This window comes from Vidua chalybeata, chromosome 2 (assembly GCF_026979565.1).
Source record: "Vidua chalybeata isolate OUT-0048 chromosome 2, bVidCha1 merged haplotype, whole genome shotgun sequence".
Classification (NCBI taxonomy): Eukaryota; Metazoa; Chordata; class Aves; order Passeriformes; family Viduidae; genus Vidua; species Vidua chalybeata.
In genome coordinates, this window is record NC_071531.1 from 90,281,723 (window position 1) to 90,308,865 (window position 27,143).

The 27,143-nt window shown below is 34.8% G+C and overlaps 1 protein-coding gene across 4 annotated transcripts in view; it reads left to right on the forward strand.

The window, feature by feature from the left end:
* The window catches only part of SGCG (sarcoglycan gamma), a 104,159-nt gene that overhangs the window by 60,788 nt on the left and 16,228 nt on the right, over positions 1-27,143 (forward strand). For all 4 annotated transcript variants that reach the window (XM_053933961.1, XM_053933970.1, XM_053933966.1 and 1 more), the window contains 4 exons: positions 1,704-1,805; positions 5,283-5,370; positions 15,652-15,771; positions 21,067-21,139. In XM_053933961.1, the coding sequence (XP_053789936.1) occupies positions 1,704-1,805; positions 5,283-5,370; positions 15,652-15,771; positions 21,067-21,139 (383 nt within the window). The remainder of the gene's footprint in view (positions 1-1,703; positions 1,806-5,282; positions 5,371-15,651; positions 15,772-21,066; positions 21,140-27,143) is intronic.

The following is a 27,143-nucleotide window of genomic DNA, read 5'->3' on the forward strand; positions in this document are numbered from 1 at the left end:
TGTTGGAAGTTAGAAAAAACTGTCCATAGTCTTTGCTAGAAAAATTTATTTCTAAATCAGTCAGTGCTGGCTAGGAATTGTCATTATAAAAGCTCATCATAGGTATTTTTTTAGTTTTGCCTTATGGGATGTATCATTATATACTGGCCATTTTTAAAAGCTTTGCCGTGGTCTAGAATTTGTAAACTGTATCTGTTTTCACTGAGAAAAGACAGTACATTATATATTTCAAACCAGTAAAATATTTGACCCTGAAAAACAGAATCAGCCTCTTTCCTGAAGCAAATCTTGCTGAGGAAAAATCGTGATTCTATTCTCCAGTGGAGTGAATGAACAATTCTTCCCTTATGGAATTTAAGCAAAACTTGTTTCTCTCTTTATCTCCTTTCAGGCCTGCTAAAAAAATAACTACAACTTTTCATTGGAGGCTGGTTTGATATGTTACTTAACATTACATATACACATACATAATCTGATTAGTCAGAACATATATTTGAAAGCACTTACCATCTCTTCAATTATAACATTTCTCAGTGGCAAGCATAATTCATTAGATGAACAATTTATTGATGCCTAATCAGTGGCCTGTTACGTATCTCTTCTGCTTACATGGAGAACTACCTGAAAACTGTTTTGAGTGAAAATACTTTTTTGGGTTTATTGGTTTTTATTTAGCCCTTCCATCTGTTCCTTGTAGTTTGCAGCAGTTGTCTTGAAATATTTTCATGTGGCCTAGCTGAAAGGCTGTTTCTTGGTTTGTTTTTTTGGGTTTTGTTTTTTTGGGGTTTTTTTTGTTTGTTTGTTTGTTTGTTTGTTTTTTGTTGGTTTTTTTTGGCAAGGTTTTTTGTAACTCTTTGTCTGGGAAAGGGATGAATCCTTTACAAATTAGCGAAATACCTGTGAAAATACCTTGCAACTGAAGCCTGCAAACCCTCAGATGTACTTACCAAAGTGATTCCTCACTCATTTTTCATATTATCAATTCTATGATAATGAAGAAAGGAAATAAAAACAAAAAAAGGAGATATCAGCTGGAAAGAATAATTGGGCTGAAAGCAGGATAGACTGAGGAAGAAAGGATGAGAAAACTGAGAAGCAGGTGATAGAAAAAAAGGTATATGATGATGAGATATAGACCCTTGACCTACAATTGCAGGAGAAAAAACTAAGCCAATGAATTAAAACTTAATTAAAAAGAAGTTACTGCTGAAAATGAAAGCAAATAAAAATCCCTCTTTGTCTGTTCTGTAGGTTTACATTATTGATAGAATGAACCCTGAGATGTTAATGTAAGATTTTTTATGTGGGTACTCATATGTAAAAGTTATTGTTCATTACAGTTTTAGAGGGCAAGTACAAAAGCTGTTTCAGCACAGCCAATACAAATGCACTTCTTTATAATTTAATGACTATAAAACTGTATTTCCACTCCACACCCTCCCCCCCCCAAAAAAAAAACCAAAAAAAAAAAACCCAAAAAAACCCAGCAAGTTTAATAACTTCATGAAATCTGCAATTTCTCAGGAGAGAAAATTACTTCTGGGAATAAAACAAGGTATTCTCAAAATTTTAAATGCATTAGTATTTGTATATTTATCAGTAGACTTGAAGCAGGCAGTTCTGAAAATGTTCGATTAATGAAAAGAACACAAAATAAATACAGCAACAATAGTAAATTGTGCATAATTCTCACATCTCCTCAGACTGGAATGGGACACCTGCGTGTTACAAAAGAAGGCCTTCGACTGGAAGGGGAATCTGAATTCTTATTCCCTCTTTATGCCAAAGAAATACATTCGAGAGTGGTGAGTAATCTTGAAAAAATGCTAAATAAAATTAATGCACTTCTGAATAATTGAACTTTCTGTGATTTCTGTCAAGAAAAAAAACCCATATATAGATGTATGTTCATGTATATCTGTATACACACATATTTCTGCACGCTTTACAAGGTCAGTGTTATGATGCTTTGTCAGAATTAACATTTATCTCTTAGGCATGTGATAAGCAGCTCAAACAGGAATTATAATTGTTATCATATGTAAGTAATGCTAAAACTTGAGGAGTGTATAAAAACGTGTTCATTATTTTTACTGAGATTATTTTTTAATACAGGCTTCCCTAGGAAGCTGCTTGTTCTATTTATTCATCCACTACAGAATAGTTTCAATATCTCTAAAATTAGCGGATCCCAATGGAAAAGTTATGATTTCTCTAAAATATATAGGTTTTTTCACTTCAAGGACAAAGCCATGAAATGTCTGGCATGTTTATATATTTATGTATATAAAATTTACAAATCTAAATGGAAAGACATAGTATTTAATCTAGTTCACCTAGACAGAAAAGTTTGTTATTGTTATTACTAGTGAGGTAAAAAAGGAATAGTGTACTTGGTCAAATATTTATCAAAATCATTAACTTTAAAATGTCTGCTTCTGGCCAATGAAATAAATATTTTTCAGAACTATTGTCCATAGTCCAACATCACACAAAATAAAGTTTTATATTTTGTAACTGTTATCATCAACCAGTGGGACATTTCATTGAATAAAGTACTATTCAGTGACAATAAAAGCCAAATATGGCTCTTTCATATCTTCAAACATGTAATTGAGAAGAAATAGCCAGCCATGAGACCTTTCTGAACCTAGGAAAAAAGTTAGTGTGTATATATATTGCTATAGCAAGAGAAAATGTAAATAAATTTATCAGAATGAGGTTGTTAACATGCTTGATTACTAAAATTTAAGCAATATAACATATTTTACTTACATTGAGCTTTCCTTTTCTCTCTTTCTGCAACAAGTATTTCCAGTTTCCGGAACAGCTCTTAATTAAGACACTGAAATTCCATTACTATATCTGTATTTCCATTTAGCTTCTTATGCTGTATTCTTTTCTGCCTCACAGGCAGTGAGAAAACTATTTATGTGCTTTGGTGAATTTCCCTTGAGGTTGTTTATCCAGTAAGACGTGTAACTTTTTAAAACCACCAAAGCTAATGTTTAAGAACTCCCTCTAGTCCCAAAGATCATTATGCTCTCTTGATATTCCTTTCAGCTCTTAATACATTTAGTACAATATAGGAAAAAGAGGTGTGGCAGCATCTAATATAAGCTTAGTTGTCCAATGATCCATCATGATCATTAGTAGTGTGCATTAATTAGAGCCTTCAGGCAACTGATTCTCTGTGCCTACTGGCAATTCATCTGAGGTTTTTTGTTTGTATCCTTACTTTTCTAAATATTTGAACTCTCTAAAGGCTTCATTGCCTGCAGCTTGGTCTCCTGAGTTGCCATTTATGTGTTTATTCTCATAACATTACTTATTTGTTAAGCTTTCTTTTCCTAAATTTGTCTTGGAGAACCAGGCCCCCTCAGCTTTCAAATCAGCTTTCTCCCTTGCTTTAATAGTTTTCTCCTTGCAGTCTCCTAACAGATTTTCTCAACTAATGAAGTCTCCAAAGTGCTAAGAAAATATGTAGTAGAAAATCTACTTGCTGTGCATTGTCTCTGGAGCCTATTACAAGTTTATGCCTTCACTATGAGTCCAACACAAAGCTGTGGGCAAGACCATTGCACCTTTGCTAAAACATCTTCATGGAAAGATAAAAGACAAGCATTTTTAAATATGTTACTACATTTTAATTAGTCAAAACCACACATGTGGCAGCAACATGTCTAGAGTACAGTTTATTCACATTTTCATTTGATATCACAAATTACTAAATTATTTTTTAAATCAGCCAGTGGCAATCAAATAAATGTAATAAAAATGCCCAGCCTTGATGGTGATTTAGCAGATTTACTTAAATGTACTGTATTTACCCAATCCCCAGTCTTTGTTGGCCTTCCTTTTCCACTTCATACTAACTTACTACCATTAATGCTCATTCTAGCACATGGCTTACTTTTTTCTGTAGACTTCTCATTATTTGTGTTAATTCTGTGAACTTTCATGCTTTCCTGATATAATTTACAAAGTGAGATTCATTTCTTTTGCTCACTTTATGACTTCTTTTGAGAGAGCCTTTCTTACCTGCTTGTGAGATGCCGTTTGGTTTTAAAAAAAAAATGTGTAAGTTTGAGTCCAAATTGTTTGTTGCTTCTATTTTATTCCTTTTTAATCAGGTTTGTGGTTCTGTTACTAAATAAGTATTTGTAGTAAAATTCATCACATAAAAAGTGTTTAAAACTCTCAGGCTGTCTCATACTCTAAGCATTAAATTGAGATGAGGATATGCCTTGGGGTTATCCCTTCAAGATACTGCAGAGTCTCTGGTGAGTGCAGAAAAGTAACTAGAAACCATAGCTGTGAAAGAGGCTGATCTTTTAATAATATTCCAGTAGTTAGGAACTCATTTATTTAGGAATGGGTATCTCCACTGAGGTCACAAAGCAGGCAGCTTGCTGATCCCCTCTTCATATCATGTATTCACTGATACTTTGGCAACTGAGATCTGCGTAGGCACTTCTTATCTCTTACTGAGTTCGTGTCCTTCAGACACAAAGTATGCTTTATAATGAACGCACCTGTACTGCAGAAAACTTCCTCCCCTTTTTTGAAGTCTACCAGTGTATTTACAGATTGCTGATCCAAATGAGCGTGATACGGTTTTGTGTCCCCAGATAATTTTCTGATACTTAATGTCAAGTGAAGACAGTGGCCACTATGATTACCCTGAAAATCACCTGTACTGTCATCTGTTAAAGTCAGTATTGATCTAGTCAGCCTGCCACTCTCTCCATCACTCACTGTTGCCGCTTCCTTGCCTGGAGAGTTAGTCCCAGGTGCCAAAATTAGGCCACAGCCAACAGACTGCCTGGACCATTGAGGAAGCAGAATGCACATGCATGTTTCTTACCAAGTTAGTACAATGATATGAATTCTCAAAGTGGAGTACTCACACTCAATTAAATGGCTGTCTTCTAGGAGTCTCAGTTATGTACTGAAAGGTAGTAAACCTAGTACTAAAGCATTTTTCCAAAAGATAAAATGTTAGCAGCCATTTTCATTGGACCAGTAACACAGATTTTGTTCACCTGATGAATTTGATCTTTTTAACTTCACCTTTAATTATTTTTCTTATTTTAAATATGTTTTAATTGTAGTAATCAGAAATATCTGCCCACATTATTTGATGAGATCTGTGGATAGTTTTGTAGTGGCAAAGACCTTTCAGTGACTGTGTTGATACCAGCGCTAGACTAAATTTTGAAAATGGTTTACAATTCTAATTGTACTGTCCGACATACTTTTTTTCTTTCTCCATACTTCAGGACTCATCACTGCTTCTCCAGTCTACTCATAATGTGACTGTGAATGCTCGCAATTCAAATGGAGAAGTCACAGGCAGATTAAATGTGGGTAAGTCTGAGGGATTATTCCCTGTCCACTGCTTTGGAAACATTGTAATGAATATTTATATTGAGATTTGAAAATATAAAGCACTAAACACATGATTATTTATTACTATTATGGTCCTATTTGAATATTCCACTTCCCACTTTGTAAAAAGCAGCAGCATATTTTCAAATTTCTCAGTTAAGCAATAATTCTTTAAGTATTTGAAGCACTTCTTTATTGCAGAGTTATGCAAGAAAGGTCTCGGCAAAAATTACCCTTTTTCCTTGTGTAAATATCTATTGATAATTGCAAATCTTTCTGAGAAAATTCAACAAGTAAACATGGCTGGAGTCTCTCTTTATTTCTTAGTATTCCAGAAACTAATACGTTGAAGCAGACATCCTAAAAAAATTCAAGTTTAAAACTTAGACATTTATATCTTTTGCTATCTGTGGTAGTAGTTAAATACATTGGTTTACTCAGTGAAATCAGTAGATCTAGACAGATAAAAGTGAGAGATCTTGGCAGCAAAAATAAGCTGACCTTACTCTTTCAATCATATTTTTAAGGCAATAATGGCAATAATGTGTGTAAGCTATGACAAAATTTTTCTGAGCTTTGTTACTATTTTTCAACCTTTATTTGACATTGGAGAAAATTGTAACAAGTTATTAATGCATTTCTTACAAGGTCCTCAGGCAGCAAAGCATAAATTCCTGCTCATTTAACTGTAGCCTAACCTGATATTTTTAAGTAGTTTACTAAATTGGGATCCAGCAGAGCACTGATGAGCAACTTTTCAATGCTGTTGAGACTGTGTAACTTCTGTGAAAACCTGTTTGAAGACTACCATTTCAATTCATAAAATGTTTTGCAAGCTTCACTGTTTTCAAACAAAAGGAAAAAAAATATATAAAGGAGCCTGTTGTTCCCCTTAAAAATGTATAATTATACAATTAATCACACTTCAGCCTTTCAATGTTTTCAAATTCCCTTTTTTTAATTCAGTCAATAATAAAGATCTGAATGACTTAAGAAAATACCTCTAAATATTTATCAAAAGGAGTGTGATAAATAGGTGTGTGGCATATTCACCTTATATGCGCAAGAGTTTGCTAAAGAGTTAATATCTTCCACAATTGCCAATATGCTGGAATGATGTCTTAAAACTCTAGTCCTCTTATAAATACGACTAGTTGCAATTGTGGAGTCCTATAGATAAGCTTGGAATTGTTCCAGGGATGACAATATAATATAGCATCTCTCACAAGATTATAACAAAAATACCTTTTAACTCATGGAAATTGATCTGTTAAAAGAATTTAATAACTTACTAAGAATCATTTAAATACCCAGTCTTCAACAGAAGTAATTCACACGAGAGATGTGAAACAAATCTTTACTTGAGTTTCTGTGAAATTCCCCCTATGAAGATAATAAGCACATATTATGCATTCCCTCATGAATCACAGATATACAAAAAAGACATAAAATGTGAACAAATTCCAACATGATCACTCTGGCTTTAAAGAGTCTACATGCCTCTCAGTTCATCTGCATGAAATACCTCTTGGAGGAGTTGTCTGGACATTGTTTTTTAAATTAAAGTGATGTAGATATTGAGTTTTTACCATCACCCATAATTACACTGCTGTCAGAAGTCTCCCTAAATGCAAATACTTCAAAAACTGCTTGCCAGGAAAATAATACTTTCAAAATAATAGGGATCATAATTTTAAAAAAAACAATTACATTCTTTACTGTTTTTTTACTTCAGTGGCCCTCTGGATGACAAAAATACCCATTTTGTTTTAATTACTTTTTACAAATAAACAAGAACAAAATAACATAAAAGGAAATAAGAGCTTTATTTAAGGGAAGGGATTGCTTTGCTAATATTTCTAGGAGAAATGGGACTTAGAAAGATGTTGGCCAACAGATAGCAAGGAAGGAATCTATGCAAAGCATAGTTCTGGGAATGTAGAGGCTTCATAGTCATAGGCAATTCAGAAAGTTGTGGAGAAAGTTGCTTATAGGCAAGGCAACAATGTGTACAGAACAGGTGGTAAATATTCTCAATAGAATAGCTCCTCTCCTTAAAATCATGAATAAGATTCAGGTGTCATTGTTATGCCTTGCTTATCAACTTTCAAAATCGAAATATCTAGAACTTTTCTTTGGTAATCCAAGAAAGCTGCTAATTGTGATCTCCGAGATTTCTGTTCTTAACCACTTCAAAGCCTTACTCAATCGTAGAATAAAAGAGCAATTCAGCACTTGTGATTTGTATCTTGAGCAATAATAAATCAAAGTAGTGCAAAAAACTTGTCAAACTTTTTCAGTAATGAGTGGTGATAAATATGTTACATATAAAAGAAACATATAGACTATATAATCAATTATCAAATCATCAAGAGCAACATTGGTATCAAACAGTAAATTATGTTTTACCTAAGTAAACATAGGCTTCTTTGTACAGCTTATCAGCAGATGAAAATAATACAGTCAGTTTTTGCAGTTCTGCTCCAGTAATGGATCAATGTCAGTCAATGAAGAGCAGCATGTTTCCAACTGTCTCTGCTGAAAAGTAGGACCAGATTTTTAAGATATCTGTCTTTCAAGAATTATGTATATAATTTCAAGAATTATTACATAAGACCCTAAGTTCTCCTTGTAATATGTCTTTTTCAGGAGAAAATTAAAGAAAAAATTTTAAACTTTAATAAAAAAGAGAAGAGGAGGTTTCCAAAGTCATTAAAGGTTTGTGGGAACAGATTCCAGTAGAATGGATTGCTGATCTTTGTCCTAGTTCAGTTTTTTACACCAAAGAATAGTAACATCAGTTACTATAGTAACTGATAACTGATAACATAAGTTACTAGCTTAGGTCAGGGGTTCACTTTAAAGTATTTGAAGCTTGTAGGAATTTATTTAGATAGTTGGATTATGACGCCGTTCTGCATTGTTAAGCATGAAATCAGCTTCACTCAGAAAGCATGGGAATATGGTGAAAGTCAAAATGGCTTATGCAGTGTGAAAACAGAATTACAGTCAAAATTCTGCTTAGAGTCTATTTTCATAGACTCTAATCTGAACAGCTGTTACAATGAGAGTATTTGTACTATCTCTTTTTTTCAGACTGGAACAACATTCTGAGGAAACAGATCAGTGTCAGTACATCATACATTGCTTGAGCACTGATAATTGCCATTTAGAAAACTACTGCTTTCCAAAGTCATATCATGTACAGTTTTCTTATCAGCGTATTTCTTTTCAAGTGATGGTATTTTGTCATAAGAGGCATAGGACGAAGAAAACTGTGCTATGGAAGCATGATGACTAAGAAGAGTTTGATCTTGTTTTCACAGGGAAAACCCTGAAGCCAGTTTCATAAACTTAATGACATTGTAAAATCATTTAGCTTTTCCTTCTTTATTTTTCCCAGAAGTCTTTCATTAAAAATCCCATTTTTGTCCAAATAAATTCTTTCTTATCTTTAAGATAAAAGGCAGAATGTATTCCTTGAAGATCTTTGTCTGCAAGATGATTATTTGCACAACTTCAATTGCTGTCCAGCTGGGCTATAAGAAAGGAAGATACAACATAGGAGCAATTAATAGAAGGATAAATCTGAAAATTCATTGAAGTATTTTTGAGGTGATTAAGTATTCCTATGATCAAGAATTTAGAGTATTTATTCGAAAGGGAATAAAGTAGGAATGTTTACTTCCTAAAGTATAAAAATTTTAGCTATCAGTGAATCTGATCATATAAAGATATACAAGCTAGTTTATTTATAAGTAAAATTTGGTTAGATAGATAAGGTTTAGAGAATGACAGGCAGCTGCTAAAACATTCTACAGACCTTTTAACCAATTCTCCTTTTTAGGAGAATATGCGTAAAATGCACATGCTTTTTAGTGTGCATTAAATACAAATGTTTTTAGTCTTTTGGGAGACCATTGAGTATTTCAATGTATATCATGTTGAAAAGACTTAAAACAAATAGCAGAAAACAGTAAGAAATATTCAAGATATGTTTAAATGAGAACTAGCTAAGCAAATCAAACAAAATGTTTAATATTTAGACTCGAAGGAAAAGTATCGTCTTCTGACAAAACCACCATTGATGGTCTAAGCATCATGTAGAGTAAGGTGCTTAGCATAGCAAGATATGCACACCCTGTCCCCAGATATGATAATCTTTATGAAGAAATTCATGATGGTGTTCGCAGTCAGACTGACTTAAACCAAAATGGAAACATCCTCTAGGAGTTAATCAGATAGTGAGTGTGAGGGTGGAGGGGCACTGGAACAGCATGCCCAGAGAAACTGTAGCTGCCCCATCCCTGGAAGTGTTCAAGACCAGGCTTGGATGGAGCTTTGAGAAACCTGATCTAGTGGAAGGTGCTCCCTCCCATTTCAGGGGGTTGAAACTACACATTCTTTAAAGTCCCTTCCAACCCAGACCATTCTGTGATTCTATGATGGCGTGCATTGCCTACTTGTTAAACGTGACAGCATCACATTAAGGGGAAGTTTAGCCTGGTTCAGGGGACTTGAATCCTATGCTGTCACTTTTCTTCTCACTTAATCTAAAAGAGGACATAATTCTACAGAGTTTGGCTCTGAAAAAAAAAACACTAATATTTGGAAAACAATTTCTTATTTGGAAAATAAAAAAACATTTTTTATTTGGAAAATAAAAAAATAAACCATTTGGGAGATACTTGTCTCTCATCAGAGAGCAATTACTCATCTGAGTAGCTTCATTGTCTCTTTATTCCAGTGGGAGGAAATAATTCAAAATAGGTGAAAAAAGGGGAATTATTGAAGGTTTTTTAACCTTCTCAGTTTTAACAGTTTTATTACATTTTCAAATATATTTTGGTTTCAGTGGTACAGTAATCATTAACATAAGTAATTGGGTGGTAATAGTTACTGCTAAAGGTTAGGATAGTTTCTGCACCAAAAATAATTGAATTTTTGGCAGTGGTTAATGCTAGATGAATTTGTAAAAGTTAGTTTAAAGTAGCTGCAGTTTACTAAGACTATAATCTAAGATAGAATTTGGATAATTAAGTAAGTCTAAAATCCTAGTCACTTCAGATGCAACAGCAGTTTTGAACCCTGATGGCAGCTACTGCCCAAAGGAGAAGCCACACCCCTATCTTTGTGCAGCAGGTCTGCAGAAGACACCCCCAGTCCTGAAGGACAGCTTGAACATGTACCTGCAGTGCAGCCTTGTGGCAATGCGGACTAGGAGCACACCCTCACCTGGGAGGCTTTGGCTGGAATACTGTGGAGCCCTCTCCGGTGGGACGGAGCTGCGAGCCAGCAGAGGAGTTGCCCACAGGGAGCTGTTCAGATGGACAGGGAGTGGAAGCACATGAAGTGTAAAGAGTCTGAAGAGGTTGTGTTTGTTTAACCTGCAAGAAGAGAAAGCTTAAGGAGAGCTTCTAAGTGGCACCTGATACGAGGAGGGCTAGAGACAAAATAAATCATAGAATCCGTAAGGTTGGAAAAGACCTCCAAGGTCAAGTCCAGCCTTTGACCAAATACCACCTTGCCAACTAAAGCATATCACAAAGTGCCACATCTACTCATTTTTTTAAGACTTCTGAACCCACTTCCCTTGGTAGCCTGTTCCAAGGTTTAACCACTTTTTAGTGGAGAAACTTTTTCCTAATATCAAACCTGAGCCTCTCTTGGTTGAGGCCATTTCCTGCTGTCCAATCACTAGCATGAATCCAGACTTGAGGCGCACAGCAAGAGGTCAAAAGGCAATGGTCACAGGTTGCAGAGAGGCAAAATGCAATTGGATAGAAGGGGTGGGGGAAAATCAACATTGTTTCATGGCTAACCATGGGAAGAGATTGCTCAGGGAGGCTGATAAATCCCTTTCCTCAGAGGTATTAAAATTTCATCTGGACAAGACCCTGAGCACCTTTATCTAACTTCCAACCGAGCTGACCCTGCTGTGGTTAGGAGGTAGGGCATAGAGAGGTGACCTCTGGTTTGCATTCTTCTGTGATTCCATCTTGCCCAGACACACTGGAAGGGCTCACGTTGCTTACAGACCCCATGTCAGACTTTCTGGTCTGATGTAGAAGTCCTAGACACTGTAGGACAGCTGAAATAAGCTGAAGGCCAGGAAGAGAACACAAAAGAATGTATAATGGTACTAGGCAGCAATGTTGTGAAGTGAGTCATGCCCCATCTGTTCAGCTGATCCTCTCACACTGCCCTCTGCCCAGATACAGTAGGTATGCTTAGAATACTGCTAAAACACAGTGCACGAGTTGACCTTATGAAAGTACATTCATGGCTTTCTTTAAAAAAAAAAAAAAAAAAAAAAAAAAAGAGGAAAAGAGGAAGAAGAATATCCATTATAGAGACAATAAAGTAGTTAAAGTACTCACTTAGGAATGAGAGACTCAGATCAGCTATCCTCTCTGCATACAGGGTTTCAAATTATCATGCCTCATCTCCTTTAGTATTTTCCTTTTCACCTTATCTGTCTGAGGATTGTTTCAGGTTTTCCTGTTGAAGTTCATCATGCAGCAAAATTTGGATTCATATGTGAGAAAAGGTGACTAAATTTTTAAGATCTCTAGACTTGTGTTCAATCACAGATCACAACAAAATATAAACAGTGGTGACAGTAAGGCACTCTTAACTTTGATCTGAGAGGACATAATTGTTTCATCCATTGCATAAAAGGAGAACTGAGAGAAAAAGGGGAAACAGGAGCAGCAAGTGTTCTATTCATGTATTAGAGTTGTTGTTCAAACCTGTGAGAGATGTATGTTATGGACATAAAATGTGTATGTGCAATGTGCACATTCTCTGTAGTAATACCTTTGTTCTAATGAAATACCATACCATTCCATATGAAAATATAACTAATTTTATGTTTCTGAAAGTAAGGGTTTTACATTTATTGGTATTGTATTCTATCATTCATGGAATGAGAACTGAATCTGTAGGAGTATTAAAATTTTAATACACTTTTAATGAGATCTTATTTTAAGTAAGGTGCTTTAGTTTAATAAAAATTATCTAAAAAAGGAAATTGCATAGGAATACCAGAGAGGATTCAGGATTTTAGTTTATACCCAATCCTTCAATGATTCTAGGTGGTAGGAGAAGAGCAAAGCATACAGAGTAGCTGACAGCCATAGGTTAATTGGAAATGGCAGATAAGAAAAGAGAGTAAGAAAATAAAAGATATTAAATTACTTAATGATAGAAGTAAATCCAATGTTGAAAAGCCTTTTCTTCTGAAAGATCTAAAGACACACCAAAAATGCTTAGTATTTAGCAGAACTAACTATTTGAAGAGTCTGCCTGCTGGTAACATGTAGGCAGACTCTTCAAATTTCAGACTCCTCAGATTTCATTGGCATTAAGCATTTGCAGATATTTATTTTATGGCTGGCCCTGTTTTTGACAGAAGATCCTTTGCTGTCTGGTACATCTATATTTGTATTGGCCTGGAATTCAAAGGTTGTGTAGCAGTAGAAGACAGTTTATTAAAATGCTTTTCAACTGAACTGGAGTTACTAAACAAAAGAGCTTCCTTCCCTGGAAAATCTCTAGGGAAGTAAAGAGTGAGGGCAAATGCAAATGAAGACTGTTTATCAGTATGTCAGTTTCTTTTTGGTAAAAAAAGTTCACCATTTAAAGCACCATTCTCAGGGTCAAGAGGTATGTGATGTGAAGATCACTTACAAGGTCTTAAGGGCTACACATTAAAGGAGGAGACACACAGAAACAATGGGCAATAATCATCCTGATTAGCAAGAATAACCCATTGACCTGGAAATTTGTGTGACACACCTGACAGCAAGCAGAAAACAAATACTTTCTATAACCTGCATTCAGTCAGGTTGCATTTTTAATCATAGGATTTTATCAGCAAATACAATTATATAGTATTAGTTGACTCATATGTAGTTAATACACTAGGGTGGTAAACAAAACACATTTAGACATTAGGAAATTACACTTTCAGATACTGAGTTTGGCTGCTGTTTGTGAGTTGAAAATTAATCTCACTGGGATTATGATACAATTAGTGTTATTGCAATATAGATAGTTTGTGTTTTGTGGAATACCATTAAGAGAAATTAATGGCTACTTTTGATTACATACACTTACTCCCATTTATGTAAAAGCCTATTATTTCTTTTTGAAACCCTGATATGTCTCATCTCTAGCATGAATAAAACATAAGCTTGAATTTTGTTTACCCTAGCATTCCCTCTTAATATTTAAAATACATCAGTTATTATTCATACCATTCTCTGATAATGAAGATTATCTATAGGACAATCCTTGTCTCACATTAGTGGGGCACTTGTATTAAGAAAACTGTGGACCTAAAGATTCTTGTTAAAGGTCCAGGATCAAACAGTCTGAATGCAAATCCAGCATGGGCAAGGCCATGAGTTGGAGTTTCAAAGAGAGACAAGTTAAAGTACCTTTGGAACATATAAAATGTTCAGTGAGTGCTCTCACAGTGCCCGCAGAATTTTTCCTTAATTGAGCTAGCTTTAAAAATCATGGAGTTGAGATGAATGGGAAGGATGAGGGACCAGCCCCTACACTGGTAAAGTTGATAATATCCATTTTACTAAGGCCTTTGATTTGTTGGAAAACACAATGATCTAGCTACACTGCATAAAAGGCCAGTTTCATTATTGTTGCTGGGCACAGACAGGAACAATCAATCACTAAACTGTAGAATGGCTCGGGTTGGAAGGGACCTTAAATAAAACCTTAACCAAGATTCTCTAGGAAACCATTGACAGAGATCCATCCCTGCCTCACTTACCCAGAACTGTTTCTTTTGTTATATTTTTTTTTTAATGCTGTTTAAGGCCTTTTCACTTGGCGACAGTATTTTCTGATGTCACTTTTTGAAACATACTTCTCAGAAATAAAGTTGTGGGCTTCAGAATAGCTTTAGAGAAGAGCCAAATTGGGGTCCATAAGGCTGTGCTTGGGTGCACATATGCTGCAGAGCATAACATAATGCAGAGCTCAGCCCTCTATCCTCACCATTTTCAGGTAGAATCAGTATTGGGTTTTATGCCTTAAAATTGTTAACCCTAGTTTAGGACATTATGGCTTCTCTAAGTCTTTCTTTGTGTTTAGTGGACAGCTGAAATCAATGTTTTGCATCTGCTGAGTGAAGCAGTAAGCAGTTTGTAGGGAGCCTCATGTTGTGCTTCTCTCATACAAGCTACCAACCAGATTTCGTGAAATACCTGCATGTATTTAATGCCCCTTTAACATAAGATCTTAAAAAAAAAAAAATCCTATTTCTTTTGAGAATTACTGCCTGGAATATATTGAACATTTATGGGAGCAGACATGGGAAAACAGGTTCTTAATGGGAAGGAAGTAGTTCAGTGCCTCTCAGTCCTGTGGATAGTCTGTGAAATACATTTATTAAAAATTGCTGAAAAGGAGTCTTAACTGCTTTGACCATTCTCTGTAATTTTAATTCTGAATATAGATGTATGATGACAACTCTGTGTAATAGATATTCAGGCTTAATGTGGTGTGAATTTTAATTGATCAGGTTGTTAGAAGAGGGAATATTAAGGGTTTGATTTTTATCTGCTTACCAAACCAATACTGTAGAACAGGATGTTTTAGTGAATTTAGGATCTGGAACTATGCACAGACTCTCTTGCTCGTATTATTTTCATTTTTGGAGTACCAAAATCAATTACAAATATTCTTGTAGCTTTTTGAAACCCTTAAGAACATGATCAGTAGCATTTGTTAGATATGTGGAGCCTAACTGGCATCTGTTATGAAGAGCTGAGGTCCTGCTCTTACATGGAATGTTTGTAGTTTTAAAGCATTTGAGCCTCCCTAATGAAAAGGGATGATGCTGCAAAGACTTTGATAATTAGTTTCTGTTTCAAAAAAAAAAAAAAAAAAGTAAAGGAAAAGATAGATTCATTTGATCAAAGCAGTTTCAACATCAAGAACATGAATGTTAGGCAGGATCAATTTGTGTGGGAATTTCTAGATTCCCTGGAAACGCAACTATAAAGGAAGACTCCAGGCATGGTTTTAAGCAACAAATTAGATCATGTAAATAGACTTACCAAATTTCAGAACTTACAAGGGCACTCTCCTTAGAATATCTGAGTGCTTCATGACCTTCAGTGTACTTAAACGAGTTACTACATTATTAACACACCAATTAAAATTATTAATTTATATAGAAAATTAAAGAAAGATGTCAAAATTATTCCATTATTCTACTGTGTTTTGCAGGTCCTAAAATGGTAGAATTCCACAGTCAGCAATTTCAGATCAACTCAAAGGATGGAAAGCCACTTTTTACAGTGGATGAAAATGAAGTTGTAATTGGCACAGATAAGCTTCGAGTCACAGGTTTGTAATGCTTTGAGAAATGCTCAGATAATACCCATATGAAAGGCACAATAAAAAGGGCATTTTTAAATGTGTTGTTATGTGTTAAGTTTTTGTTTTACCTCACTAGGAAACAGAAAGATGAAGACAATCTGACCTTTTTCAATAAATAATCAGTAAGAATTTTAAGCACAAAATTATTTTTTATATATATGTTTATATAAAATGTGTAAATATTTCTGTCTGTATGTGTTTTATTTTAAAGCCATTAGTAACTGGAACTGTAGTGGTGCAACTTCTTATGAATTATTTAATGTTTCCAGCGCACGCTGTCCGAAGCTGAAAAAATTCTAGATATTCCATTCTGAGTAGTAACGAGTCTGATCTGTGAAAGCTTTAGGGAGAGAAATATCTCTCTGATATTTTTATATGGTTTTGTCTTTCAAAGCTACTGTATTTCTGTTCTGTGCGTAGCACATATGTCACAGGAAGATATTTGTAGTATATCTTAAATGTCACCTGTCAAGAGAAAAGTTTGTCTTAGGCTTTTTCTTCAAGTCACTGAAGTACTCGTTTACAAAGTAGTATGTCAAAGTTATCACATGAAAAGCTACTTCCTTTCATACAAGCTGCTAAAGTCAACCTTCATTTTTTAGGTGTAAGGTTGCATTAAAATAGATACATCAAGGTGTGATTTTTCTTTGAGCAGAAGAATCAATCAAAGGAAATATTGAAATTATTCTGTAATTTCTTTTAAATTAATTTTTAATTTTTTTTACCTGATTACAACTGTCATGTTTGGCCTTCACTAATTACTGGTCTTCTGAAATCTTGAGGTCCTCATTTTAATGAATAGATTCATATTATTTCACTGTCAAAACTATAAGTATAGTAGAAACTATACAATTAGTGTTTCAAAGCCAAAGTTAAGTTATAATAATTGTGTTAATAAATTTTGTTTATGCCTGAGGGTCTTATCTTAAGGTTTTTTACTTTTTAACCTAATTGAAATTACAACTTTGTTTAACCAGAAAACCATATCAAATAATTATTGTTTGCCCAAGGGATGCTAAACTTTAATAGAAAAGTGTGTTTAACAAAGATATGAAAAACTGCATAATTGTTAACTGATTTGGAAAAGGTCTGTCTCTGCTCAAAGTAAGTAAAAATCATTCATACACGAGTTGAAATTGTTATGCTAATATTAATGACTCACTCATCCAATATTAATCTTTACAGTGCATTGATAATTATTTACTTCAGATATTGTACTGACACATTGCCTATTTCTCTTTTTACACTGTAGTAGAATTCAAAAGCAAATACATTAAAGCCAGTGAGGTTATTTCAGTGTAAAATTAATGTAAGTGAGAGGAGATTCATGCCTACTTTGCTTCAAATTAATTTATTAAAATTGTGATTTAAATGATACTATTAGCATGAAGGATAAATTATTGTGATTTAAATTATACTATTAGCATGAAGGATAAATTAGTAACACTAATATATACTGAGACTATTTTTAAACATTTTAGATAGAGAAAAAGATCAATGTGAAATAAATTCGGAAAAGTTCATATCATAGAAAATAGATAATCCTTGGCTTAAAATACACAAAGAACATTTCACAGTTTTTTATGTTCAGTGTAGTGAAATATTTGATTTTACTTCTCCTTATTTATGTGAATAATGAAAAGCTCAGTAATGATTTTTAGAAAACCTGACAGTTTTCAACTAAAATATAATATAGCAGAGAGCAAATGTGTATGATTTATGATATCTCAAGACAAAGGAAAATGTCTAAGACAATATAATCCAATCCAACACCTCAAGAATTGTCATTTTCCTACAGTTTGTATGTTTCAACTCGTATTATTTCAGTCAAGACATTCTCTGGCCCCTGTGTAGAATAGAACAGTGCAAATCAAAGAAGAGCAAATGCCTGGGGAAAGCCTCAACCAGGAATGTGCCTCCGATACCCCGCAGGGTCACTGGCAGGTCTGGGTGGTCACATTTCCCTGGAGCGTGGAGAGATGCCGGCACCTGTCCCGGGCAGAGCTCTTGTGCCCACCAAATGCTCTTCTCTGCTTTGGGGAGGGCTCCAGGGGCCTTGGGTATAGTGGATAGAGGCTGAGCTCACATACTCAAACATTAACATCCAGCTGCGTGTGAAACACCCTGGGCTGTGTGAGACACCACATGGTATCGCTTTATCTCCAAGAGATGCTTCCTGTGATCATGGATGTGCACAAGGGTGTCCCAGATGACAGTAAGGACATAGGAGGAGGCAAAGAAACACTGCTTCTGGCTCATCTGTGACATCTACATCACAAACACATCTCATTGCATATGAAACAAGCTGGGCTTAACCCTTTGTGAAAATTACTGCTCCTGAAGGAGCATGGACAAAAACTGCATCCTCTTCAATATTATTTTAGTAAGGACCTGTGTTTTGCAGGCATTTATTATGTTGCTGTGGCAGTACTGAGCATCCATGTTTTGTTCTGGGAAGGTTTTGTACATTCAGCTGTCACTGGTGACAGTGAAACCACCTTGTAACTGTATTGGCTGGCTTTATAATGTCATCATGGCAGGTTCATAGAAACATAGGATTGTAAAGGTTAGAGATCTCTGAGATAATAACATCCAACCATAAACCTAACACTGCTATGTTCACCTCTAAATCACATCCCCAGGTGCCACACCTACACTTTTTTTTTTTTTTCCCTTAAAGGAAAGCTGGTAGGGCAGAGAGGATCAGGTTTTTTTTATGGAGAAGCATATTTATATCACCCTTTCTCCAGTTTACTACTTGCCCTTCTGGTTGTTTGTCTTTTTTAAAAATCCCCTAGAGTATTTACTCTGTTCTGTGCAAAGGTTTTTGGTTTGCGTAGCTAATGCTGAAGTGCAGTGTGACAGTGTGTGTTTAATTCAAACACTTCTGCTCAGAAGGTAAGTTAAGTAGGAGGCAATTTGAGGGTATGAGTAAATATTTTGTTAGGCTGTGAGGAGGCAAATGGTCCTTGCCTGATAGGGTGCGTGGGGTGTTAATGAATCTTGCTGACTTCAGTCCTGTCATTGAGAAAATTAATATCTTGTTCTTGTATATTTTAGGAATAAATTACAATATCTTAATAAACAGTAGCCTATAAAATAGTAAATATAGTAATATTCATACCCCAGGTAACGAGGAAATGAAGACAGGAAATCAATTTAAGGCCATTTTCCAAAAATGGTTGCCCTGAGATTTTTTTTTTTTCTTTTAGTGGCATACTGTTAAAACTTAATGCTATTTGATGAAGAAGTTTTACTCATATTAAAGGCAAGATTTTATTCTTGCTTAGAGGTGACAGCTCTAGAATATGGAGATACGCCTTTTCATTCCATTTTGCACCATCTGCCCACCGCCCAGAGCATTAACATGGACGTTTCCTGTTCTCTTTCTTCCATTAGCCACTATTTCTATGAAACTGATGCTATCTCTGTAACCACTTACTTGTCTTTATAGAATCATGGGATCATAGTATCACTTAGGTTGGAAAAGAACTCTTAAAATCACCAAGCTGAACCATTAACCCAGCACTGCTAAGTCTACCACTAAATCATGTCCCCAGGTTCCATATCTGTACTTTTAACATATCAGGGTATCCCTGCAAAATATCTTTGTTGTACCAAATCAGCATTTTCTGATAAACATTTTTAATTCCTTAAGCTGGAGAATAATCTTAATGTTAATGAAAATTAAATTAAATGTTAATAAAGCAGGGTTAAAGTTCTGTCTGAATTAATAAATTTTGTATTTTCCAGTATTATAATCATGCCAATTTGTAATTTACAGAAAGATTAATCTATTTAAATTTATGAGAAGAGTATCAACAGCTAAATAAAATTTAAATTCAAGCTTAGTAAATCAATGATTGCTCAAAGTGCTGAAGTGATTTAATACAGTAATTCTTGTATCTTGTGTTCTTCTCAAAAAGCAGCACATTTCATGCCTTCTCAGGACGTCCTGAGAATTTTTCCGCAATCCTCATGAAGTGACAGTCTTCCTATCAGTTGTTTAAGCAATGTTTTCATTTTTAATGTTTTTTCTTGATTTCACTTCTTTTCCTTTCACCATGCTCTCTGAGGTTGCCCCAACCAATTTTTAATTCTCTTTTTCCCTTTATACTACATTTAATACAATCTAACACCACATTTATACAATCTACACTGCACTTATTAATCATCCATTGCCATTCTCTGTCTAGACAGGGCCCGAATGCCTAACGTAGGGATTTTTACAGCCCAGAATTTTTTCCAGAGGGTAATGGCATAAAGAGCAGCCAGACAAGCCACCTTGACCAATATCCTAACAATTAAAATATATTGCTTTGCTACATATTCACCTGGAAAGTGCTCAGGTATATGAATTCTCAAAGCCGGAGAAGGTCTCTCAACCTGAGATCTCTCCAATTATTTATTCACAAAAGTTAAGAAAAGTGAGTGTGTTCACAAAGCCAAGGAACAGAAGTTGAGAGGCTCCACTCTTGCTGTAGGTGGTGGTGTTCAGCTGCTTTTTTGAGCTGTCTCTGTTGCTGTGGGGCTTTTGTCCTACATCAGCCGATTTCCTTATCGTAGTGGAGCTTAGGGGGAAGGTGGTCACTGAGCTGGTGATACTGAAATAATGCTTATACTCCAGAGAGCAGAAATGGAGGTCCTTGGAAGATTTTCAGGTCCAACGGGGAGGCTCATGGTGAGGCTGGGTGACCACTGTTTCTTCCTCTTTGGAATGAAACTACTCAAATATCAAGATGTAAGCTATCTGATCCCATAGTCATTAACATTTTGCATGCAGAAACACCATTTCATATTCAGCAAGTCTGCCTATAAATGGAGGAAAATCTTTGATAGAGTTGTATGACAGAAGTTGTGATATGCATGGAGCAGTCTAAAATAAATGATTATTTAGGACTGTAGTATTTGCAAAGATTTTATATGGTTTTAATTATCTCTATTAACTGAATTGAAAGTTACATTGTATAAATCTTATTCACTTATTTTATTGTCCCAAGTAGTTTAAAATTTATCTGTTTTCAGACCGTTTTAAGAATTTACAGCTGTACATTTACATTACTTCTATATTGTATTTGTCCAACCAATGCTGCAATGGTAATAACATAGCTATGTTTCAATTCTCTTATAATTCTTAACATATTCTCTTATCTTGATGTCCAACATTGAAGTGGCCATATTAAAAAAAACCACACTTGCTATTTTTATGTTATATTTGAACTTTTACATTACAGTGTTTTTCTTTTGGTTTTTTTTTTGCAGGGCCCGAAGGAGCACTTTTTGAACATTCTGTAGAAACACCACTTGTGAAAGCAGAAGCTTTTAAACAGCTTAGGTAAGAATTTATACATAAATCTAATAAGTAAATGTTATTTTCTATAAATATTCACATTTTTTAACACATGATTTTCAACACAGAATTGCCAATAACCTTTCTCTGGTTTATGTGACAAGTTATTATTTGAAGGAAAATCATATATATTGTTCTGCAATTTTGAAATATACTATGAATTGTTTGTTGCTGATGGTGAATATATTTAAAACCCCTGTGGAAAGATTTTCTGTAAACTTCTATTTTGCAGTTTTGAAAGACTTTGAAATACGACTTTTTCTACTTTGTTACAATATAAGTTTCTTGTCTGCAGTAGGTCATTAACCTGTAATTAGTCAAGGTTCTTTGAAAACTAGTATCTGAGGAAGCAGACTAAGAAGAAAAGTTTGGAAATGTATGAAGCTCTAATATATGAAGAGAATTAAAAATTGGTTGGGGCAACCTCAGAGAAGATGGTAAAAAGAAAAGAAGTGAAATCAAGAAAAAAACATTAAAAATTACTAAAAAGCAGTTTGGGCTGAGAAAATCACTATTAAGTACTTCGTATGTTTCAGAGCTCCTTAATTCAGGGATCGCATTTCTTTGTGCATTACTCTATTTAATTTTGAGTATCCCAAATTAGTTTATAATATGCTGGCTATGATGAGGTAATAAACTCAAATTATGTTCTCTTCATGAACATGTTATCCTTCATTTTATATGCCAGTTCAAAGAAAGATTTGTAATGAAAGAGGATCTTTTTAGTGATTGTATTTTCTGTCCTTTCATACCTTGGCAGTTTGCTACTTTTTTGTCATAATTTCTCTTTTTAGTTTTCCTCTCCAATAGGGATAACTACTAAAGAGTAGTGGAGGCTGATGAAAGCTTTCAAAAACACAGTCTGTATCTTGCTCATTTAATTTTCAAATTGAGAATGACAAATGAGAGAGAGACTGTTAAGATAATTATTCTGATTTTCTCATTTATATTTAAGATTTACTTTACATTGTACTTGCATGTGAAGACAGTATGAGCTCAAGGCATTATTTTTAACATATTGATGTTCACTTTCAAAAATGTGTTTCTTCTGTTATGGTAGAATTTGGATGTGAGAGACTTTGACTAATATTCTGCATTAAAAGTGTACATTGTTTGGTTTTTAGGGAGTGGGTTCATTATGTTGGAAATTTGACATTTTCTGTGATTATCTCAACTTCAGTGAAGTAGGAAAACAAATTTCTTAATTGCAAAATCAAGAAGCTCTCGCAAAATTTGATTGGATAGGTATCTGTTATTTTCTCTGGTTGTTACATTGCTTCAAATGCATAATCAATTAATATTTTAATAGGGTTAATATAGTTTTATTCTACACTGTATGCACTCTTACGTTTCAAGTTCTTATGTGCACTTTTGTTTAACAACAGTTACAATGTTCCTGACTATATACAACTATTGTTAGTATAATTTTTCTTCCTCTTTTTCAAATAGGATAACAGTAGCAAGGAAAACACTGAGCTTAATTCAAAGTGTTCCTAAAGTTCTCCTCCATGAATGAGTTTACATCACAGCTTACCTCTTTAGTGATTTTTTACCCTGTCAACTATAAACACGCATTTTGATCTAGAATGTTGCTATTTGTTAGCAGAGCTCAAATGTAATACATAAAAACCCACTCAGTTCTGTCTTCGATTAACTTAAAATAGTGGGAAGTACAGACTTCTCCAGAATTAACAGAAGTTTGGTAGTAATTATTGTGATGTCAGGGAACTAGCAACATGGCCACTGACACACTTGTGACTGCATTTGACATGAATCCAAAGCTGCTAAACACCTGTGCTAGAAACTGAGTTAGCTTAACCCTAAGAAAACTGATTCTCTGGGCATGAGGCTGTGCAATGTATACACCATTCACTTGTGCCAGCATAGAATAGCTTGAGCTGGAAGGGATCTTAAGATCATCAAGGTCCAACCCTTCCTGCCATGGGCACCTCCCACCAGAGCAGGTTGCTCAGAGTCCCACCCAGCCTGGCCTTGGACACCTCCACCATCCCCAGCTTCTCTGGGCATCCTGTTCCAGTGCCCTACTATCCTCACAGCAAAGAATTTTTCCCAATATCTAACCTGAATCTTTCCTCCATGTTCTATCACTACATGCCCTTGTAAAACATCCCTCTTTTTTCTCCTGTCCTGGTAGGCCTTTACCCAGAGCAGTTCAGGATGCCTCAGTCCTTTATTTTCTTTTTCTGTCATAATCAGTGTCAAGTTTGAAAGCAGAGATGGCAATGATTTCATTTTTTCATAAAGGGATTCTGGGAAGGTTTAAGAAGGGAATGCACTGGTTTGCAGTGCAGATGGTAAATGAAGATGTAGGCAGAGAAGACCCTTTTGTCAAGCTGGAAAAAGGTTACTTTCAAGGGTAATCTTAAATGTCAGCATAAGCAAAATTCATGCATTCTGTTGTAAAGGAGTTCAGACAAATTTACCAAAAAATTTATATTTTGTAATGCTTCATAAATACTCTGTTTCATTCCACACGGTTAAATACAGGTACCTACCCCCTGAAAAGCACTTCAGTATGAAAATTTAAAATGCAATTTTAAGTATGACTTTCCTATTTTAGATTTGAAAATGCTTCCTTTCCAGATTAGGTTAGTGAGCACGAAGTTAATATAACGTATTTGCTTGCCTTGAGCCTTATCTCCACACTTTCACCATCTATTAATCTTCTGCTATTTTTCCTTTATTTTTCCTTCAGTGGTTGTGCTGTGCCATGTGGATATGATATGCTGGATGAATGTGTTATAAAATGCCATGGTCTGCAGCATTAAATGTGGGGAATAGTGTTTTGAGAAATTCCATCCACTACAAATGGAGTTGCAGATTTCAAGGAGCTGATTGGAAAGCTGTTAATGCTCATAATTTTTCAGCTCATGTCATATGAACAAGGGCCACATTCTTTCTCTGTCATTCAGATTTAGAGCAGGATTTCAAACAAAGCTGACACAAATGGCCTCTGAATTACACATTCTGCTGGCTTTCTTGTCCAAATGCCGAATTTCAAGATCGACTGCTTTTTTGGAAACAAAGTGATATGTGTGTTGGAACGTGTCTTTTTATAGCTAACTTATTGAGACAGAGCAATGCAATTATACTGCGGTCAGTAACTGCCTTTTCATTTGTAATTTGAAGGAAAATTACAGAGTCCTTTTCAGTCTAAAAGATCAAATTTTTGACTCACTCATCAAAAAAAGGAAATGTGCTCACACTTGCGTCCAACTGGTAGGAAGAATTAAAACAACATCTACATTTCAAGATTGTAGCTTTCCTAAGTTTAAAATAACATTGCCTACTTTTTTATTCCTTTAATGGACTTCTTATATCCAAATAAGATACATCATTTTCATTTACAAAATTTGTTTAAACTTTAGGACCAGGTGGACACCTAAAAATGAGGCCATACATGTAAGTGTCCAACAGACATCTCAAAGACATGTTGAGAGTCACCAGGGTTGGATATATACAGGAAATATCCTTCCCAGACAAATACCATTGAGGAGGCATCTGGTTGAAAACAGCTAATTGTCCTAAGTGAGAACAGAAATATGTCAGTGATTGCCAAGATCCAGCTCTTTGTTCCTGCCAAGCTATTTTGTAGCCTTTTCTGTGGCTCTTCATGAGGTCTTGGACTTTATGTATTTGGCACCTTGAGAACATGCCTCAGTCAGGTCTCCTGGGGCTTCCCAGTAATTTATTTAGCTGATACCTATAACTGGATCACAGCAAAGATTTAATGGAAAACAGGTGTCTTGCTTCTCAGAAAAACCTCAATTTAAACAGAATTAGGAAAGCTCTTGTTCAGACACATACCTTGTGACCCAAAATATAGGTCAAAAATCTGTACCAGCAACTACTGGAACTAGATGATATAGACAGAGACATTTATAACAGTTCCCTAAAAGCCATCTTTTCCTCAGGTTCCGTGTTAAGCACTGGAAGTAGCCTCTTCTGATGTTATCCAGAGTTTCATTCCAGCACACATACCTTTTTATATCCCCTGTTATCAAATAACATCCTCTGTGAAAACTGGTGTCTAAGTTTAGACATTTTTCCAGTCTGATGGTAGCATATTTTTCGGATAACTTACAACAGCTTAGAATATTATTTAGCCTATTCCTGTATTCCTCCTAAATTTTGTATCCTTGAATAACATGGAGTTCATATATAGTTTTGTCATTTTGATACCGTTCGCTTCTTGTGGTCTACATGGCTTGTGGTTTTCTAAGGGAAAACAGTGGATCAGCAAAACTCTTTAAATCTCAAAAACAATGTTTCTGAGCTGAGCATTTGCATTTCTCGAACTTACAAAAATGTGCTTACAAATGTGGCACTTTTCCATTTATCAACTAACTGTATACTATGAATAATGAATATAACGCTTACAAAGTAGTATTATCTTTGTTTTCATATTTGCCATGTATGGCTGTCTGACTGCCAACAACTGTGTCTTCTGAGCAAAAATCCTGTGGGAAATCACTTTTAGTACACTCAGCTTGTGGTATTCAGACTGTCTTTTAACTGAGGGTTTACATCCAAGTTCAGAATGATTCACATCATTCCACTATTCTTGATTTTGGAAAGCTCTATAGCAGGAATGATATCACTGTTCCAGAGAGTCAACTTTTGTCTGAGTATGATTATAAATTTATAGAGAGATATATATTACCAGAATATGGGTATATTTAATGGTTTATGGGTATATACTGAAAAGATTTCAGTATTCCCCAGGGAAACGGATGTATTCTAAACCAATGTTTAATATTTGTATTAAATAAAACTTTAAATGTGTAATTTAAGAAGCATTGTTTTTATATTTAAGTGAAATATCTGTCCAACACTTAAAAGCATAAAAATATATATTTACTGATATGTGACTGACATGTTACAGAATATTGATAATTTGAAGGCCAATTGTATGGTTTCTAGGTATCTGGTTGGTGTAGATTACTGTATTAATGGTAGACTTTTTCCTGTCTATATATTCATAATTGACATATATCCTTTAATTTTACATCTGTTCTGTGGCATCCAATTACTCTACTGATGGAGTTACAGCTTCTACTTCTCTCAGATTCTTTCTGAAGTCTTATTTTTATCCTTTCCAGTCCCCATTGATATTATTTTTTCCTTTTGCACTTGAAGTATTTGCTGTGGTTAAACTGTGTAATAAGACAGAGAGAAAGCTGGAAACTGAATTTGTGGAGTTTTATGGCTGTATGAGTAAGAATTATGAAGGAAATCTAGAGAAATGAATAGAAGCCAACCAGGGGAAAAACATTTGCCAAATAATTGTTTAATCATATTTGTAATACTAATGCTTACATGCTAATTGCCTAAAAATACCATCTAACGAATTGAAGTACAGTCATTTTGATTTGCATTCATTATGTAAATCAAAAGCCCAGTCAGTCAGAAGAGAATGAATTATATAACGGAAAGTAAGACTAAGGTTATGATTCAGTGTTTGCAAGGCATCTCTGCTCCCTTACTAGTGAGATATTTCTGCTGCAGTGTAATTTTATGAGCCCTGGCCTTAATTTACTAGATATAAATTTGCATTCATATACTTTTCATAATCAGGTTAACACCATAAAAGACGTCATTTGGAAGCTTTAAAGAATTTATTTCCATTCATCTGATGGACTCAAATGTGTAAAAAAGTGTAGTTTAGAAGGATTGGATAGTACAGGGCATCATGTTGATCATCTTTTGAGAAGCATGACTTGGATATTTTAAAGAAACTCTTTCAGCAAAGTCTTGTGTATTACATCACATCTAGCTGTCTTGTAAGCAGTGATTTTACCTGTAAATGTTGAACCTAAAGTGAAAAGAACTTTTCAAGCGCTGTCATAAATGACTTTTACTTGCTCCAGTCACATGACTGATGTTTTTCCTAAAGCCTCAGTTTTTCAGAGATATCACTTAACACATAAAAACCAATAAAAGTTGTTTCTGCTGCTTGTATGGGGCA